At 47.4% G+C, this 18,770-nt stretch overlaps 6 protein-coding genes across 6 annotated transcripts; 2 read left to right on the top strand and 4 right to left on the bottom strand.

Moving 5' to 3' along the window:
• Nucleotides 1-2,751: 2,751 nt before the first annotated feature.
• Nucleotides 2,752-3,714, bottom strand: N7446_010519 (ankyrin repeat domain-containing protein; the record flags this gene model as incomplete). Its single annotated transcript, XM_058519262.1, has 2 exons — nt 2,752-3,337; nt 3,494-3,714. 2 exons carry the CDS (start codon nt 3,712-3,714, stop codon nt 2,752-2,754), a joined length of 807 nt encoding a protein of 268 aa, XP_058368100.1.
• Nucleotides 3,715-8,109: 4,395 nt separating this feature from the next.
• N7446_010520 (uncharacterized protein) lies at nt 8,110-8,897 on the bottom strand (the record flags this gene model as incomplete). Its single annotated transcript, XM_058519263.1, has 4 exons — nt 8,110-8,271; nt 8,322-8,537; nt 8,559-8,788; nt 8,843-8,897. The coding sequence occupies 4 exons, from the start codon at nt 8,895-8,897 to the stop codon at nt 8,110-8,112; spliced, it is 663 nt and encodes a 220-aa protein (XP_058368101.1).
• Nucleotides 8,898-11,946: 3,049 nt separating this feature from the next.
• N7446_010521 (uncharacterized protein) lies at nt 11,947-12,279 on the top strand (the record flags this gene model as incomplete). Its single annotated transcript, XM_058519264.1, has 1 exon — nt 11,947-12,279. One exon carries the CDS (start codon nt 11,947-11,949, stop codon nt 12,277-12,279), a length of 333 nt encoding a protein of 110 aa, XP_058368102.1.
• Nucleotides 12,280-13,291: 1,012 nt separating this feature from the next.
• On the top strand, nt 13,292-13,708 carry N7446_010522 (uncharacterized protein; the record flags this gene model as incomplete). The annotated part of the gene is made up of 1 exon (XM_058519265.1): nt 13,292-13,708. One exon carries the CDS (start codon nt 13,292-13,294, stop codon nt 13,706-13,708), a length of 417 nt encoding a protein of 138 aa, XP_058368103.1.
• Nucleotides 13,709-14,974: 1,266 nt separating this feature from the next.
• Nucleotides 14,975-15,826, bottom strand: N7446_010523 (uncharacterized protein; the record flags this gene model as incomplete). Its single annotated transcript, XM_058519266.1, has 1 exon — nt 14,975-15,826. One exon carries the CDS (start codon nt 15,824-15,826, stop codon nt 14,975-14,977), a length of 852 nt encoding a protein of 283 aa, XP_058368104.1.
• A 682-nt stretch (nt 15,827-16,508) lies between these two features.
• Nucleotides 16,509-16,973, bottom strand: N7446_010524 (uncharacterized protein; the record flags this gene model as incomplete). Its single annotated transcript, XM_058519267.1, has 3 exons — nt 16,509-16,571; nt 16,658-16,914; nt 16,946-16,973. 3 exons carry the CDS (start codon nt 16,971-16,973, stop codon nt 16,509-16,511), a joined length of 348 nt encoding a protein of 115 aa, XP_058368105.1.
• Nucleotides 16,974-18,770: the final 1,797 nt, after the last annotated feature.

The raw sequence follows: 18,770 nt of genomic DNA on the forward strand, positions 1-18,770 counted from the left end.
CCACCCAAACCAAGTAACCGCAGAGGATCGCAAGGCTCAGCAACCACGCAGCGCTATCCCAAATCTCCAACATAAGGGCCATCTTGGCTATCGTCATAGTAATCAGCCCCTATCCAACAAGACATACAAGCAGCACTTTTTGGTGTGACCTGTTGATACCCTGTCCATATGAGTCTGTTGAGTGCTTCTTGTTATCATTCCCATTTCCTTTTAAAGGTGGTGAAACCTGAAGCCGAAACGGAACTCTCATAAATTTTCTTCTTTATTCCCACTTCACTCATATTTGCTCATACCCGCGTACTTCATTATCACCTTTTTTCCATCGTCTTTGCCATGGCCGGTTGGGTTCACACTTCCTCTTTGTCTCTCTGTCCCGTACAAGGATAGGCCTAGTACAACTACAGCGTGAACATAGCGGGCGTGGATTTTGGCCTGAATGGGGAATCTGCGCAGCTGGATCCTTGGGCTCCTCCGACAACAACCGAGCCAGATGAATGGATCGCGCTAAATGCAACTATTTTCCGCTCTCAAATTCTTTGGATCTGCCTTCAATTGTCATTCAGGGAGTCTATCCCCACTTCTGATGCGACTTTCAGCCACTTGAATAGACTCATCAATTATGTGACTGATGCGGGCACAATGAGTCAGCATACGCGATACTGGATGTTGTGAGTCCCGAATCCATTTTCAGGTCGCAGACCAGTTTTTCCAGTTAGTGTTCTGCCAGGTTTTATTTGAGGGGCTATGTGACATGGAGCAATCGAAGTTGACTCCTGCTGCTGATGGGTGACTCTTTTCTTCAAAAAGGCACGTGTAACTTGAAGCAATCGGTTGATACCAGATACTAACTACAATCAGATCGCCTGTTTTCCTGATTCATGTTGACTGTTCGACAGCCGCCGCCGCCCGTATTTCTCTGATTCCCTCCCGAAGGGCCAATTCCACACAACAAGCTGTCTGCAATTTGTCTCCGAACCGATGCCACGAACGGAGATATTGCCACTCTAGAGAGAGGGCTAGGTATCCTGAAATTGCATCAAGCCCAGCGAGCCTAGATTAAAGATGCTGTGGGTATTGACTTACAAGGGAAAAATCATGTCCTGACCCGATCAAATAGGAACAATTAAAGCTCAGGAAAGGTCTCAATGTCCTGTCTATTTATAGGCATTCCGCAGTTGCCACAGAACAACTTCAAATAGCAATCAAGGCTCTCCATGCTAAGCAATCGTCTCTCTCAACCTAAGAACGTCGCTGACCTCAACACCGAGACGGAACCGATGACCAAGAATTGGCCAACGTAGTAGACTATGCAACCAATTGCGTTGAACAAACAAGTCTTTTATACTGGTTATCCCTTGATGAAGAAGACCACAGGAAAGCCAAATCCCTGGCTAAGAAAGCCTGTGCCACTACTATTCTCGGTAGTGGGATTGCATACATCGGTGTGAAAATCGCCATTCCTTTGGTCGCCGGAGTGGGCGTAGCTATTGCTTGTGGGGGCGTTCTCGCAATTGGATGGGCTGCTCATCTGTGCTATCGGAATTCCAACGACTGTAAGGCTATACTGCGTCGGCCATAGCTATATACACACATATTCAGATTGACAATCTTCCTTAATAGTCAAAGACCAGGTCAGGTGGATGGTCGAACCCCTCCAGAGGATTTGGCTTTTTGCGAGGTTACTTCAAGCTAGACAACAAGGATTTGTAGGTGATAACGATGGCCTACTCTCGCAATTTGCGAATGACATGGAGTGATCCTACAGGATTGACGTGCGGCGAGACCAGGTAGACCCGGAATATACCCCAACATTTCTGACCTTGGAACTGGAGGGCTTGGAATTGACTGTTAGCGAAATGGAGAGTTACGTGGCGAAGAGTGAGTCGACCCAAGTTCTTGGACCTTATGAGGGATGATGTAGCACGAGCTCACATGAAAAGCTTATATGCAGACTGAGAAATCCACCTTCATTCTGATGGAACCTGTCCTTGCGCTGATATTCTCTGTTTTCAGCCTGTCTTTTGACCAAGAAAAGAATGGGAAAATTCGAAACAGACAAGACGGTATCCAACCTGCGTCGTCCAATGCAGGGTGTCATGGACCGCTTGAATGACAGATATCGACTAAAGTAGGAGAACCTTACCAACGCATGCTCAGTCTCGGTTTTAGAAGACTTATCGTAACCTGCGCAGAGCCGTAAGTAGCGTCACACTCAATTGACTGCTCTTACGGGCAGCTTTGAAACTAAGAGATGTTGATTGCGGCTGTGACTGGCGGGCACGCGCTCCAGGACGGCAGGTGTACGCACCACATGCCAATGAGCACGCTCGAGCGTACAAATCTCCACTGGTGTGTTCATTAGAATTTGCAATTCATGGCAATTTATTTAGACATTGACATTTCCCAAGGGACTAGCCAAAATCTAGTCCCATGTCCATATTACTAAGGCCCTATAGGAATTCCTTTAAAGGTCTAGTCCTACTACTAGACCCACTCCCATATGACTACGCTCTCACTCACGGTGGCTTAGCTAACCACATAAGGAGTCGATGTGGCTTTGAGTTTTCTCTTTCTATGGCGCTTGCCCACTACAGTTTGGCGATATATCTGATACTAGATATTTTTCTTTATGCGCCTAATCTACTTTCCGGTTATAGAGTTACGCATGCCAGAAGCCATGAATTACCACTGTTTGCAGGACATAAATATGCTCGCCTCCTCATCGGGATTTAAGGAAAAGGTTTCATACTTCTATATCAGTTGCGAAAGAAACCACAACACGAAAATGAACACCCAGCTGGTCGATATGTCAGTCGTTCCGGAACCAGATTTGTACTTCAATACTGCAAGATTGCACTGCAACAACAGGTGCCAGTGTTTCGTTCGAGAATAAGAATGGACTCGGCCCACATGCTGCTGATTCTGGCTATAAAAGTGACCCTCGTCAAAGGCAGTTTTAAGAGCGAACCTGAAATCTGCGGAAGGTGTCAGGTATGCGAACACATCCTTTTTATTCAAGCTTGCGGCAACTCCGATAGGCGTTTCGCTTTTACTGTTTGCAATATCCATGCAGGCCCCATTCTCCACAAGAGCCTGCACTGTTCTAAGCTTTCTCCATTTTGCTGCAGCAATTATAGGACCTCCGTCGTTGCGGCCGTTTAGATTGGCGCCGCCTTCCAGTAAAAGTTCCAGTAGTTTAGGGTTTCCTTTCCCAGCAGGGACTTTAAGAGCGGTGCAACCTGACGTATCACACCTTAAATCCACCATGGCTCCCTCCTTCAACAGAATGCTATTGATTGCTACACTACCGCCATTGGCGGCAGATACCAGGGCAGGACTGAAGCCATTAGTTTGAAAATTGGGGTCAGTCTTCGTCATTATGCTCGGCACATTTGCCAAGCGCTTTATGAACCTCTAGTGTACTAATATATTCGGGGCTCATCAGATGATCTGTCAACGTCATCAACAGCTGCGGATCCTTCTGACTCCATACAATATCGAGGGTGTCTCCTCAATCTCTGTGCGCTTTATGCTGGCCGTTAGGTCTGCGCCCTCCTTTAGAAGGTGTTCCACTGTTTCAACGCATCCTGAATGGGTTACGAGTAGGAGTGGATATCCATAACGAGGCTTCTCCTGGGAGCCCTGCACAGTAGCAAGCAATTCCTTGACCATGGCAGTATCACCTAGGGTGGCGGCTTGCCATTTCCAAAGCATTGCGATACCCCTTTGGTGTCCTTTCACCACGTGTAAGGTCCAGCCATCTGCGTAGCTTGTATTTGGCTTCGTTCGATAGATCCTCATGGAATAACCTGTAGTTATTTGTGGAGGCTCAAGGTTCCATTATGAAAAGTGGTCACAATTCTGCTCGAATTCACCCAAATCAGCGTATTTAAGCTGCATCTGAGACTTTCTAGATCTATAATAGTAGATTAGTAATCTGGCAAACTTGATTATTTATGTGGTTCGATTTTTGGATTTGCTCTGCGAATAGCATGCAACTGATTAGACCTTGTAGTTCTCAGTCATCCTGTTCCATTTCTAGGCCAAAAAGAGGACACACTGGCAAGCGAACATTGGTCTGCATCGATGGGGATATAATGGTACATGGGCCAACAAGAGAGTGTTGGTGGACCGACCTCGCCTATCCCTATATTAGCGGAATATAATATCCATACGCTTTTGTACATAAGGGTACACGCGACAATATATAGGTCTTGGCATATTCGCACTGCGGAGATGGACGTGATATGTGGAGCATTTGTTTATTTTCTCTTTTCCCTAATCTTTTTTTTTCTTTCTTTTCTTCTGTTTGCCTTTTAAGAGAAACCACTTTGGCCAAACATTTAGCAGTTATGTGCCACCCAACAAAAGATTAAGCTTCATGACTCTTTGATTTTTACCTTCTCAACCTCCACCGAACTCCACTATCCGGCGCGCGGGCCCCATAGGTGGGCCGGGCCATTTTTTCTGTATTTATTCTGTGGCTTTTTACCCTTGTTTTACTTTGTTCTTTATGTTTCGGGATTTCGATTGGTTGATACTACGTTTCTAATTCTTCCATTTTTACTCCGTGTTTTTTTTTTTACCTTTATTTGTCCTCGTACTAGAGTCAGTAGAGTAAACACGGATGAGATACCCTTGATCGCCTTGATATCTGCAGATACTTCCTCCTTACTTTTACACCCCCCAGTTTGAGTTTACGGGGCGTAAGACATACCGTATTGGCCCTTGCCAGTAATACTTGATGGATTTGCGTTGGTGCTCGTTTCTTGGGAGCTAGGAACGGCGGTAATGCCGCCCGCTATTTGGGATTTATTGTTGAAAGTTGCCCTAGTAGAATAATCAGCAGAATTTTGACAAGCAACGTCTATCGGGGAGTCACTTACGCGTTTACTCTCCGTCTCCCGGGCGTGAGACAATGGAGCGACACTTGGCATTTCAGACCTCGCTCGCAGTGTTCCGAAAGACTACAGTGTTGTGACCGTTATTCTCCATGTCTCTAGAGTGCCGGGGTTCAAGTGCGACCTGCGGTGATTACCGGGTTTGAGAGTGTTATGGCTATCCCCGACCGCTGCCGTGGTTGAACCTACATAGCCGACGAAAACAACGGCACATAGAGTTGGCTTCATAGCGTCCTGCAATGAAAACCGTCTCTGTATTCCGAAAGCCTCAGACCGCAGATTATATACTCCCAGCGTGCTATATCCCGCTGTAATTCAGGCCCTCAAAGCTTTAGTACGGAAATAGCACACGTAGAGCGCTGCTACCGAAGCCTGGAGTTCCCAAAATAGTACACTCCATGTCGCAATAAATGTTACGAGGGGTCTACTTTTGAAACACCTATAAAGTATATAAACAAACCGATCTGCATAATAACCACTGCCAGTTTACCACAGCGGTTTCTTTGTTTTAGTCGAGAATAAATCCAGAAGGAGACATTGATATACACCATGAGGCTAATGATAATTTGTGAGGTAATTCGTTAGTGTGTAAGAGTGAGTCTCCAACGGAAACCTAGCGACATTGTTCGATTTTTTTCGATCGACAAACCTGTACGCTGGAACTACTAGTGGCACTCTTTCCTTCTGCCCCGGCCAGATTCATACACTACCTAAGAAAGGTATTGAGGCTTTGGTCTGGGCCATTTCAAATTTGTTTCCAGTTACGCTTAATGAAATATCTAACCCTAGTGAAGAAGATTCGATCAACAACGAGGAAAATTCTAGCTTTGTCGATATTTTTCAATACTGCAGAAGCTAAACTATGAGATTCTCGGAGACAACAATACCCGCGGAACCACCGCAGACATAGCGATGGACAAAGCCGCCCTGGCTATATGATCATCGGATAGTCTTAATTACAATGGAATCGTGCTATCGTGTTACTTGTTAGAGATTTTTGCAAGCTGGTGCCTAGCCTGTCCGCAAGAGCCTATTGTGTTAACCACACCCAGATTCGTTAACATACACTAGGCGATACGATTGGAAACCCGGAAAAGCGTGTAAAAAATAGTCTCGCATCGGAAGACTACCACATAGTACGCTGTCGTGCAGTCTTCTTCGATTAACCTTTGGTGCCAAGGATTTTTCGGATACTGGAGGTGGTAACCGCGTTCTGGAAGTCATCCAAAAGGGAAGCATCGCGGTAGAGATTGGGCTTCTAGCAGCAGTGGTATTACGGTTCGCTTCAGAACTATGCGGGTTTAGGATAGTCTTGCGTGTTGTATATCAGAGGAATTAATTGATTGTTCATTGAGAAGGAAACATGAGGCTATATATATGACAAGAGGATCGAGTTGATTTTCAATCAACTTGGTTCTTTGCATAGACAACTCGGGATTAATTCCGGTGGTGCGGCTTTGTTGCTGGTCTGCATCAGCCTAATATCACAACAATCACTCGTATGGACCGCCAACCCCCCTTCGAGAAAGAATTGAGAATGTCTAGGCGGACATCTTCAAGGCTAGCGCTCTGAGGTGGGTTATTTCGTTTTCTTTTTATATTTTTAGGGACTAACCGGGAGAACAGAAATTGTCTTACCTAACTTCAGGGGCTCCCTGACTATAGATCAAAGGGCTATATCTGGCCGCCCTCTCGGAACGTACCATATACCTTTCACATTCTCCGTCCCTCCCTGCAAGAAGCACTGGCTTTATACTAGGTAAGATTGATGCGCCAGACATCGATTTTAACGCCGCTCACTCCAACAGCCTTTAGAGATGACTAACAAGAGATCACGATCACATGGGAACAAATGTGCGATCAGTCCTAGTACATCCTACATTGCCAAATACGAGGCCAATTCTTCTGAATGTATTAATCCCGTTGCTAGGTCGGGAATCGAAGTCGCCGTTTGGTCCCGACCGACCATCAAGCGAACTTCTCACGGATGTAGCACGAAAGGACACCGATACCGGGATACGCCGCCCGAGAAAAGTCGAGAAGCAGAAACTTCACAAACATGGTAAAATCCCGCCCTTTTTTCAATGGTTTCTTGCTAGCTTATGCCTTTTTACGTACATAAGGGGCATGGAAGAACTCGGAACTCAGAAGGCTGAAAAGGCCATGTCAAGTATCGCAGGTCAGATGCTAAAACGCAAGGCCCTGCTTTATCCGACAATGGAAGATGACTTGTCAAGGGAAACCAGTTCAGGTCACCAGGTGGCTATATCAATGGCAGCGTTGCTAAGTAACCAGCGAAGGGATGGCATGGATGCTTGAGCGATGCAGCATCTCCTTCTACCACCCCCGAGAAACAAACTCAGTACTGCGAGGGCGGGCTGGCCGTAACACTCGGAGCGACTGGCCCACTTCCTGATATTGATAGACGGAGCCATGTTTCATCACCGTTCAAGATAGCGAGCCTCGCCTTTGCATCCGACGAGTTTCTGAGCTGCGTATCTACCACCTGCTGGCTTTCGAAATTCAAAGAGAACCAAAATCTTCTTTTCCAGTCGTCGTCCCCAGTGCAGGTGCCCTCTACCTTCGATACTGGCATTGATCCCCAACTTCTTTTGAAATGCTCCAGTTAGGTCTCGAGTGGAGCCTGTTTTGTATCTAAGGTTTCGAATCCAAAATCGATATGAGCACCGAATCACCATCTACACCTAGAACGCAATTTATTCCATCTCACACAAATTAGCTCGGGGTGGGAATAGGGTGGTAGGCTACAGCCAGCTTTCATCACGGCTCGGTGTTGACCTCTTTCTCACTACCCCTAGTATTACGCAGATCACTAGACATACCACATGCCTGCAGCTTCGGAGTATTGACTCTGGAAATATATCGAGCAACCTTCAGTCCGGATGTTTTTAGTGGCATCCCTCAGATAGTACATGTAGTGCCTAGAAATGCTCAGAGCGCTCCAACCACACCACTGACAGCTTGTGTGAGACCCCAAGGGGCTGCCAAGTGCCTCAAAGGCAGTTCATGTGTTAAGCTATATCAGGCCCGTTATTGTGAATGGAAGCTCGACTCATGAAGAACTAGTTTACGACAAAGTAAGGCATATGAATTTGAAAGCAGGGTACTGCCCAGTGGCAGCATTGGGATCGTTTGGTGACAACGTTTGTGGCAAATATCTGGCGAAGTCACGCGACTAGGGCTAACTTTAGAAATCCTCACTATACGGCTGCAAGTCGTGGTCCTCCAACATCCTAACCAGGCCATATGAACGATGCGCTGTGCCGAACATGACCCATCCCTTGCTAAATTCCTGCACACGTTCAATGATCAGTCGGTCCGTCGGTATCTCATCTATCTCTTTCATTGCCTATCACTTCCGTGTTAGAATTGAAAGAGCACCCATTTCAAATTACTCACCTTCACACCGCCGGCTGCAAGCTCCTGTAAGACCTCGAGATCCGATAAACCCCGCTGCTTAGCTGAATTAGCCACAAAGTTACCCTCCTCGAGATCAAAAAACGCTTCCTTATAATACGATAGAATATCGGTGCGGTAATTGATAAATTGTATAGGGCTCGGGGTCACTTCAGAATAGCTGAATGCGTATTTGTCTTCAGGGAAGGGATCCTTCGGCTAAAGAAGATGAATAAGGACTTCCCCCCGGCGGAGCTTGTATTGAAGATAGGCCGGCATGAGGCTTGACCGGTTTCCTTGAGTATAGCTTTTGGAATTTGCCTGCTCCATCGCATGCCCACATATATAGTCGATCAGGGTCTTGGTGATCTGGGAATAGCAGAAACGGCCGTAATGATTTGGATAACCCGCGGATATGTCTATCAAATCCATTGAGAAGACCATTTGCATGATCCTCCCGATCGACAAACCTAGACATGTCAGTAAATGCACGTTTCTTGTAGCATCGAGAACCGACTTTTGACCAAATGATCTGAGACCCTGCATGGACTGCTCCGCAATACCATCCACCATGAACATATAAACAAATATGATAGCGCATTGGTCTTTAGTTACTTTGGGAGCTTCGTATATGCCTGGTGGGTAAAAGTCGCAACTACTTTAAAGACAGGCTCCACCGAAGAAAACAGCTTCTTATTTGAGGAAAGACTGTCAAAGTGACATCTCACACATTTTTCAGTCACAGGATCTTCGTCAAAATGGCTTCCGGGTCCGTCAGATGGGATATTGCTTAGATATTCTTTGATGAGTTGCTTCAGTTGAGTAACACTCACAACACTGGCACGTGACTGGAGGGATCCATGCTCGATGAAGATATACAGCGAGAAAGTAGACTTGATGGATGGGGTCGAGCCGATTGAGACAGGGACGGAAAGCTGGTCTTTATACTTTTCCCTCCTAGAACTAGCCAGCTTTCTCAACCTTTTTTTGCATTTATTGGTAGCAGAGATAAAAAGATTAGGGCTCTTCTATCGAAGGAGTGTCATCAGTGGCCCAAGCTGAGATGATTACCTTTCCTAAGTAGCAAGCCTTCTGGGCCGGTCTGCAAGTCCCTCCCCGAAAATACAAGTCCCCAGATTTTGTGAAGGTTTAGGCGGCCCGTATAATGTTTCTCGATGTGCTAAATTTCGGAAGTGTCACTAGGCTATTTGCGCGATAGAGTAGCGGCATAATGTTTCTTATCTACCCCTTCGCGTTAAGCTGGGAATTATGTGCGCCTGTGTTCGAATACCTTTGGGGCCCTAGGCTACACAGAACCAAATGATGAACTGTTCAAAATCGAACCATCGCCAAACGGTCAAGGGAAGGACGCCCGAAACAGACGTAAAGATTGCTTGGCAATTATGATTTTCAGCCCACGCGGTCGCATCAGGTTAGTACAGCGCCCGGTCAATTTTGGTACTGTTGAAGATGGCATGTGTTTGCCTTGTACTCCACTGAAGCCGTTTCTGAGATTACTGTTGATTTGTCAAGTTGAAAATAAGCCAAGAATAACAAAACGAGAAAATATGCGATTGGCCGATAATTGTTCTGATGTCGACTAAAATAGCAGGCAACAGTGAAAGCGACTATCAAACTGACCCCTGAGCAACCACTTGATCCCGGGGAATATCTATACTTCAAATTAAAACACAGCACTAACAATAACCCACCAACACAACAAAACAAAGACTAAAGAATCCTCCGATCCAATCTCTTATTAACAGCTCCCAGGACAGCCTTCAAAATCCCCTCCCCACGAAGCCCCTCCGTGCTTGTACCGGATGTTCGTAATTGCCACAGAGGCTAGCCCAAGACCAATCCTCCCCACCCACCCCTCCTTTTTTTCTGTTAAGTTAACTAACTTTACTAGTGAAAGAATGAATACGCGAATCAGGAATTTTTGCTTTGAAATCGGACGACAAAGTCACAAATGGGCCGTCCGTGGACGGGCCTTAACACCGGCTCTTTGTCCATGGATGGACGGCTTGAACCGTCCATGAACACGCCATAGACAGAACCGCGTGAAGTTGTACCTGCTATTCACAATAGTAAGTACGGGTTTGGCTCTGTCACTTGGGGAGCTCTCGCCTCGCTCAGGCAGCAATTAGTCGCGAAAGGATCCCTCACCCCAAGCAGCGCTCTCCTGTTATTTCACCACTCCAATCTGATCCCGGAAGATGCTATTGGTTTGAACGTCGCTATCTGTGTAGACTGCTGTCATTAGACTAACTTAAAAAGTATACCAGCGATGATCGGAAATATCTGGTCGGATTCAAGGAAAACAGGCGTTTGCTCCACTTGAGTGTGAGGTCAGCCATCTCAAAGGTGGCTGGTTAAGTTAAATATGAGGTATTTCGCGACCTGGACAATGATCTCCGCGGGGACAACCCAGGTTTTGAAGATGACTTGACAAGGAAAATATCAGAAGGATAAGGGACTTTCAGCACAGCCATTACTGCGACTAGGTGCTACAGGATATTAGGCCATATACTAACCTCTATGCTCACAGGTTAGATATATAATCCTTAAAACACATGGAGTAGTCATATCATGCCCAAGTCTAATGCAAATTAAACACGGCAGAAATCTACTGGGAGAAATGACGAGCTATTGTAGAAGTAGAGGTGGATATTTGGAGACGTTTAAGAGAAGCTTTCATGCCTATTTCATGTGTTGTGACATGAGGCAGTTGCTGCTCAGGAACGAAGCCGCAACATCGGAAATAATTCCTGCATTGTCTATACGAAGATAGAGTTCATTCCCAATTACCTTGGGCTTCATGTTGTATACATAGCCTCTCAAAAATCGGAACAAGCAGGCTCCTTTCGGTTTACAACATTGGAGAATGAGGCACCGAACCTCGAAGACAGCGGAACACAGCCTCGTCACAGTGCCAGTGATAAGATTCACGGACAAACCTAACCAGCCATTCCACGAGAGAGATAGCATAATTGACGATATATCATAGTAGTTTAAACCATATCTACGCAGAAGGGACCGGAGCGGCAACGGGACAAGCAGGCGTTGCAATCCATAAAACGTTCACAAACTTATTCGAGAAAAGCGCTGTAAGCTGCGGGGTTTTCGCGCTCTGACGGGCGACGAAAACAGAAGGTAAAAATGTGTCGGCGATATGGCATAATTATTATTATTAAGTGGGCGTTCTAAAAGGTAACACAGTTCGTTTCGATCCCGGTTATCTCTGGTTCTCGGGTGCGCCTTGGACAATAAATTTCCACTAGGCAGCACTATAAGAAAAACAACCATTTTCTTTATTAAATCTGTTCATCTTTCCGAAGAAAATGACTGAGGGTACGCCGAGGTCCGCATAATCATTCTGAATCTCCGTTGGCTTATTGGGCGCCTACATGTATGAGGGGCATCTCGTGTTCAATGGACATCTCGTGTTCAACCGACCTCAGACATTTAAAGATCCACCCCACGACAACATTAATAAGTCGGTGATCTTCTACAGCAGACATGGCACTAATACTGCCCCTCTTCTCTTCAAGTAAACCCCTGATTCCATTCTAAGTGTCTTTCCATCCCTTCTATACGAAACCCTCCCTCTTCTCCATCCGTCACAATGACTTTCACCGCCGTTGTCGTCTACCCCAATGAGCCGGACACCACGTTCGACACCGACTACTACCTGCAGAACCATATGACTCTGGTGGCCAAGCACTGGGGCCCTGCTGGTCTCAAGAGCTGGAATGTTGTCAAGTACGACCGCGATCCTGCCGGTACCTCTCCCAAGTACCTGATTGCTGCCACCCTGGTGCGGGAGAGCGAGGACGCTAGAAAGGTTGCTGCCTCAGGAGAGGCGGCGGCCATGATCAGAGGCGATGTCCCCAACTTCACCAACAGGAAGCCTGTTATCTTGGCGGGCAGCACTATTAGAAGCCAGGTGATCGCTTAAGGGATTGATTTTATGTCAACCTGGTACGTGTATCTCTTGAGCCTGTCTCTACTGGTCCAATATGTTGAGTTCATAGCCACAGGTCTGGTCAGCGGAAATGATTTCCTTGGATAGCATTGAGATGGAGGATGAGAATCTTTCATGCAGATGACGATGTTATATATGACGTTATTATACCAAATTTCAGCTCAATACAATCGTGTACCTGAGTGCTAACGGAGGTGTCTCAAACCTTAGGACGAGAGTGCCCGAGCCCATCAGTTTTCTAAGCTTCTGCAACATCCCGCATTGTGGTTGAAGTATCTCCAGTTCGGCATGAATCTCGGGCTCGTTTGGACTGGAGGCTGTTTATCGATCCCTGAATAGTCAAGTGTTCACTAGTGTAATTACGAGTTGATTTCTGGGTTTTGACAAAGCATGGTTTCGCACATGGCGATTGACCTGTCTACGCTATGAACTACTGAAACCTGAAAGATGGAGAGGCGTTATCGAATGTTCATCAGAGGAGAGATAAGCTTAGATTGGTCATTGCGGGCGAGGTGACATCGAGACGATAGGGAATTGGAGATCCCCGCACCTACAGCTCTTATCTCCCAAGTAACACAGTAAATGCTGCAGCTGCGCCCTATGCCTGCACCCCTCGTTTCTCTTTCTCCCTTCTTCTCTAGCCTTTTCCTATCTTCTCTTCATTCAAAATAAATCCCAAGATCTCAAAGGTTCACGTCTATAAGCGCCATCAGAATGTCCAGCCCATTAATCGTCGACATCCACACCCATGTCTACCCACCCGCATATATCGACATGCTCCGCGCCCGCCACAAGGTGCCTACATCCACGACCCATCCGATGGCGGAACACCCCGTCTAATCATCCTCTCATCAGACGATGACTTGAACATTCCCCTCGACCAGCGCTGGCGGCCAGCGGACTCGTCATACTCCGACATCAAGGTCAAGCTCGACTTTATGGAGAAACAGGGCATCGACTGCAGCATGATTTGCCTCGCCAACCCATGGCTCAATTTCATCGGGGGAAGGGCAAAGCCTCTGAATGGGCACAAAAGATCAACAATGACCTGGAATCTACCTGTGTGCAGGCCAATAGCGCTCAACCGGACAAGCTGCCCCATCTCTTTGCCTTTGGTGCCCTACCACTCGGCGCGCCGCAGCAGGGCACCGTGGCGGACGAAGTGCATAGAGTCAGTACCCTCCCTCATATCCGCGGCGTGATTATGGGGACAACCGGACAAGGCAATGGCCTGGATGACCCCGAGCTAGAGGCTGTTTGGGAGCCCTCCAAGACACCCAGCTCATGCTCTTCTTGCATCCGCAATATGGCTTGCCGGACGAGGCATTCGGGAGACCTGAGGTCGTTCGTCGCTACGGTACGTTCTCCCGCTGGAGATACTCTTTCGCCACACTTGCACTAATGTAGTTGTCGATGCGCGCTAGAGCCTTCTGGGTAGCTGCTACCAAAGCTCTCTTCTTGTCGAATTAGCTACAGAGTCTATCATACTTCACGAATAGCTCATCACTTAGGTCTGTCGCATCCATTGCATCTGGATCAAGATCGGCGGGTTCTGGGAAGCGACTAGGGAATTGTGGCTCTTCAGGAACTATAGCTTCACCCGGCTCGAGATATCTCCAAACGTTTTGGGATCTAGCCGTCGATTTAACATAGCTAATCCAGACTCTCCATTGTGCTCCGACCATACAGTAGTTTTCGAAATCAGTTATGCGACGGGTACCTCCAAACTCTTGCGACATCATTCCCGGAAAATAAATCCGCAATATGTGAGCTCTGATTGGATCAGATCTTCCAGGTCTCATTTCAGACCCGCTTTCTAAAATAGTTAGTGTAGTTTAAAATAACACATCGGACCGCAAGCGATGTAATTTACACGAAACTGCTCATACACACGCTACCTCAATGGTCCCCCTCCATCCCGCCTTTGTCACGCAACAAATTTCCCGACACATTGCACCAGCCTGGCCCCCTATCACATCAACGCGGCATGGCTCCAAGACTGTCTCCTACAAAGCTCGTTCCCATTCGTGATATGATAGTGAGCCAGTCCTTTACCATATCTGAAATAGCGGAACAGACTAACAAGCTGACCATCATCAATATCCGTAGAAACTTGTGACAAGTTGGAAGCACGTACGCCCCTTAACCTCAAGTAGGTCGCAAACGAACTGTGACGCCTCTGATGCTTGAAGCCCTCTGTGTACCACCGTAGTGACAGGTGACCCGTTATGGCTAAACTATCCTCTTCTTGTCCCTCTTGACTGTGTGAGATCACCAATAAATTGAAGTTTATGAATCATGATGGCTGAATAGCCCCTTGTCTATAGTTCCGTACTATACCCGTGCAGCCAGAAAGGACCATTTTCAGAATCCGCCTGTGTCTGAAGTCAAAATACAAATCAAGCAACTTCTCAGCAAAATCTGACGTTGAAGGACGTGATGCTGATAGTTCTACCGATGAAGACTGGGAGCTTACCACCCCGAAGTATGTATTTTCTGCACGAGCACGCCTTGTGGAAATCTTTTACGGTCCCGATGCAGAGAACTTTGACGAAGAAAAGCTACTTTCTCAACGCGTCCAGGTAACTAAGGATACGGTTGCGCTTTTGCGGCTCTATGAACCGCCCCGCCGAGGCAATCGAGTCAATTGGAATTTCGATTATTTCCCTCAGCCAAAGGAAACCTGCTGCCAGTAGCTTCTTGAAATCTTCTCCGGATCCTGACTATTCTTCACATTTATCCAAATCGGTTGAAAGTTTTTCATCCTATACGATGCATCCCGAATATTCTGGTCCAAGACGAGGACAGCATTCCGTTGTAATACCCAGTCGATACAGTTCCCAGACACTGCAATAACAGGAACTCCCAGAGAATCAAACTTTTCCTTCAACTTTTCAATCTGAGCCTGCTGCATCTTTGAGCTCCGTTCCGTCTCGCCCGTCCACTTGCGTAAAAACTGTAGTGAGCGTACCCACGCGGGACGAATTCCCTTAAATCGATTTGAACATGCCACCTCCATGACGCGCGCGAAGGCCACTTTCTCCTCGGCTGACACCAAGCCTGCATTTTCCACTTGATCTCGGAGGAACGTCCAAAGGAGCGTTCGGTCCCATCCACAGTCCTCTAATAACGCAAAGAGACCGGCGGCGCAAGAGAACTTCCACTCGCGGATGGCGACTACCAGAGGTAGAATGATGCGACTCGTTTCGCGGGGCCAAAACTTGAGCTTCCTCGGTGGGCGCTTGTTTGTTCTTGCAGCATACGCGGCACGCACGTGTTCTATCAGGTCAGGATGGAGTCTTTCGAAATGACGAAGATATAGCTCGGCAGGCTGCGTTTCGAAAGAGAGTAAAGACCAGTTAGAGGAGAAGTATTTAAGAGTATATGGGAGAGCCAGAAAATGGAGAATGGGATTGACAATAAAGTATGCTGGGAAGCCGACAGCAATGCCATAAATCGACTCTATTAAAAAGCTTATTGCACTTAGAAACGTGTCGATGGCATCTCGCATCAGAAGCATGATTGGAAAGGTGGGGGGAATATCCACCCGATCAGCAGAGTTTTGACTGAACAGACAGATGAACGGAACCTATGCCATCTTTATTGATCAAAAGACAAATAACAACGCTAAAAAGTCTTTGTTCCTTATCTACATGAATGGAATGCAATACGAGGAGGCGCAAGACACTTGTCTATTCTGAGTTAGTAGAGATCAGAAGTCCAGCCAAATACGAGCGGCACAACCACACCATCGGATCGAGAAGGGAAGAAGGAAAGAGCGTATATTAACCTGGAAGCTCCTCAATTCTCCACTCCATCCGCCATACACTTACAGCACTTCGAGTATGCCCATATCTACTCGGCTGAGAAAAGTCTTCTCCAAACTAAGAAGAAATAAAAGCAAGCAAAAAAGTGAGACTCAATCTTCACACGCACTCCAGCAAAACCCAAAAGTCGCACAGAGACAGAAAACGCTAGTTGAAGCTTCTCGCCAAGGCGATATAGTCGCCGTGACAGAAATTCTCCGACAACGCGGAGCATCTCCAGAGGAAGAAGAGTCCTTGCGTGCAGCAGCCTCAAATGGCCATGCAGATGTCGTTCTTCTGCTCCTGCAGCATAGAATAGATCCGAACAAGCTCGACAGCGTCGGCCAAACCGCTCTGCACAAAGCTATTATCCATGGCCACGGCAAAGTTGTTCGTCTACTCGTCGAGAACGGTGCAGACCCGTTCATAGGCACTGCGCCCATCCTGTGGTTTGCGGAGCTATATTGGAATAAGAGACCGTTGGGATTACTGCGAGAATTGCTCCGCAAACATCACCCGGAAAGATTCGAGGAGCAGCATCTTACACCAGCGAAGCCAGCAGTGAGGCCAGCAGTGAAGCCAGCAGTGAAGCCAGCAGTGAAGCCACCAGCGAAGCCACCAGCGAAGCCAGCAGTGAAGCCAGCAGTGAAGCCAGCAGTGAAGCCAGAAGTAAAGAAGGCCCCAGCTAAAGCATCCAGGAATTCTACGAGAGTCTCTCCCGCATCTCCAACCGAAGATCTCTGGCCAGATCGGGTATTTCTCTCCAGAGGAGAAAGGAGAAGGGTCACGCCTTCCGATCCAGCTTACTGGAATTGACTCTTTCTAGCGAATACCATCGGGCGGTGAATTTAAGTCTTGCATGATAGTAAATTGGCCCTAGTGATTTGCTAATTTGTGTACTCCCACCATAGACTCTGAAGCGAGCAGTACAATCGGCTGGGGAGCATCTATTTTCTGTGGTCTGGCCCCGAGGGCTCAGAATGGAGCGGACTACTCACACCATTGTCTTCGGAGCAGGCTGAAAAATTTCCTGCCACAAACCTGGGAATACGAGGATGTTAGGAACTGCACGGACCTTAGATATAGGCGGAGAACGTGCTATTTCTTAGCCAATCCTATTCAATTAACCCTCCGTTTCTCCAACTAGAACGGTTTGACCATCTCCCCAAAGGGTATGTCACGATTTGTCCTGTATCCGGCCAATTGGAGATGTAAATGACTCAGTATTTCCATTACCCCTATTTCTCACTAACGTATTTCACATGCGAGTGGCCACCCCAAGCGAGTGGCCACCCCACCTAAAAACGCGTCAATTAATTAGACCTTCCCTGTTTAACCACCTACCATGCCACCAATTCGCACTCAATCTTCTCAAAATTCAATTGAGCAAGAGGGTAGGATCTTATTAGCTATCCAGGCTATTAAGAATCATGAAATCAGCAATATTGCTCGCGCTGCTTATACTTTTAATGTGCCGCGTTCAACTCGCCGCCTACAAGGGGTTAAAAACCGCGTCGAATCTCGCGCAAATTCACATAAATTGACTGAAATCGTGTAAGTCTTCTGCAACAGTACACTGAAGAACCGCTTTCGTCATCCAGAGTAAGATGTAGATGGTGACGAAGATTACGGGCAAAGGAAGAAAGGGCATGAGCGTACTAAGCTAGATGGCCACATCTCCCCCCACCGCCTCTAGATCCCTCCCTGGAACTTTCCATAGCAGAAATACAGTAATTTACGATGATGTATCAGAATTTACAGCTCAGTACGTTATATACGACGATACTGCCAGACAGGGTTTATTTTACTGTAACCTCATATGGACTAGCGTGGTTTCGGGTACGGTCAGACAAACTAAGAGTGAGTGTTGTGAGGGGGTAAACTGTTTTTGAATCCTACTGTATTGCTTGGGGATGAAAGCGCGAGGTATACCGGAGGTCCTGCTTCGGTGGGTCGAAGAGTTCTGCTCGGAGCGAACGGCGACCATCCAAATCAATGGGCAAGCATCTGAGGCCCAAAGCCTCCCACAGGCTGGACTGCCTCAGGGTTCTCCCCTGTCCCCGATCCTGTTCCTCTTCTTCAACGCAGATCTCGTACAGCGACAGCTCGACGGCCAGGGAGGCGCGATTGCCTTCGTGGATGACTTTACCGCGTGGGTGACCGGACCGACTGCGCAGAGCAACCGGCACGGTATTGAAACAATCGTCAATGAAGCACTCGACTGGGAAAGAAGAAGTGGAGCGACTTTTGAAGCAGAGAAAACTGCCATCATACACTTCGCCCCCAAGGCGCACAAGTTGGACTCGGAGCCATTCACTATCAAGGGAGAGACCGTTGAACCAAGAGACCATATCAAGGTTCTTGGCGTCATAATGGACACGAGACTCAAATACAGGGAACATATCGCGAGGGCAGCGTCCAAGGGACTCGAGGCGGCGATAGACCTTCGGCGGCTTCGGGGTCTATCCCCCGCAACAGCGCGGCAGCTATTCACATCGACCGTGGCCCTGGTGGTGGACTATGCCTCCAATGTCTGGATGCACGCATGCAAGAATAAGAACATCGGGCCGATCAACAGAGTGCAAAGGGTAGGAGCGCAAGCGATTGTCGGGACATTCCTCACAGTTGCCACCAGCGTAGCGGAAGCGGAGGCTCACA

The sequence above is a fragment of the Penicillium canescens genome (assembly GCF_028828765.1).
Source record: "Penicillium canescens strain IBT 15451 chromosome Unknown utg000007l_segment0_segment0, whole genome shotgun sequence".
Taxonomy (NCBI): Eukaryota; Fungi; Ascomycota; class Eurotiomycetes; order Eurotiales; family Aspergillaceae; genus Penicillium; species Penicillium canescens.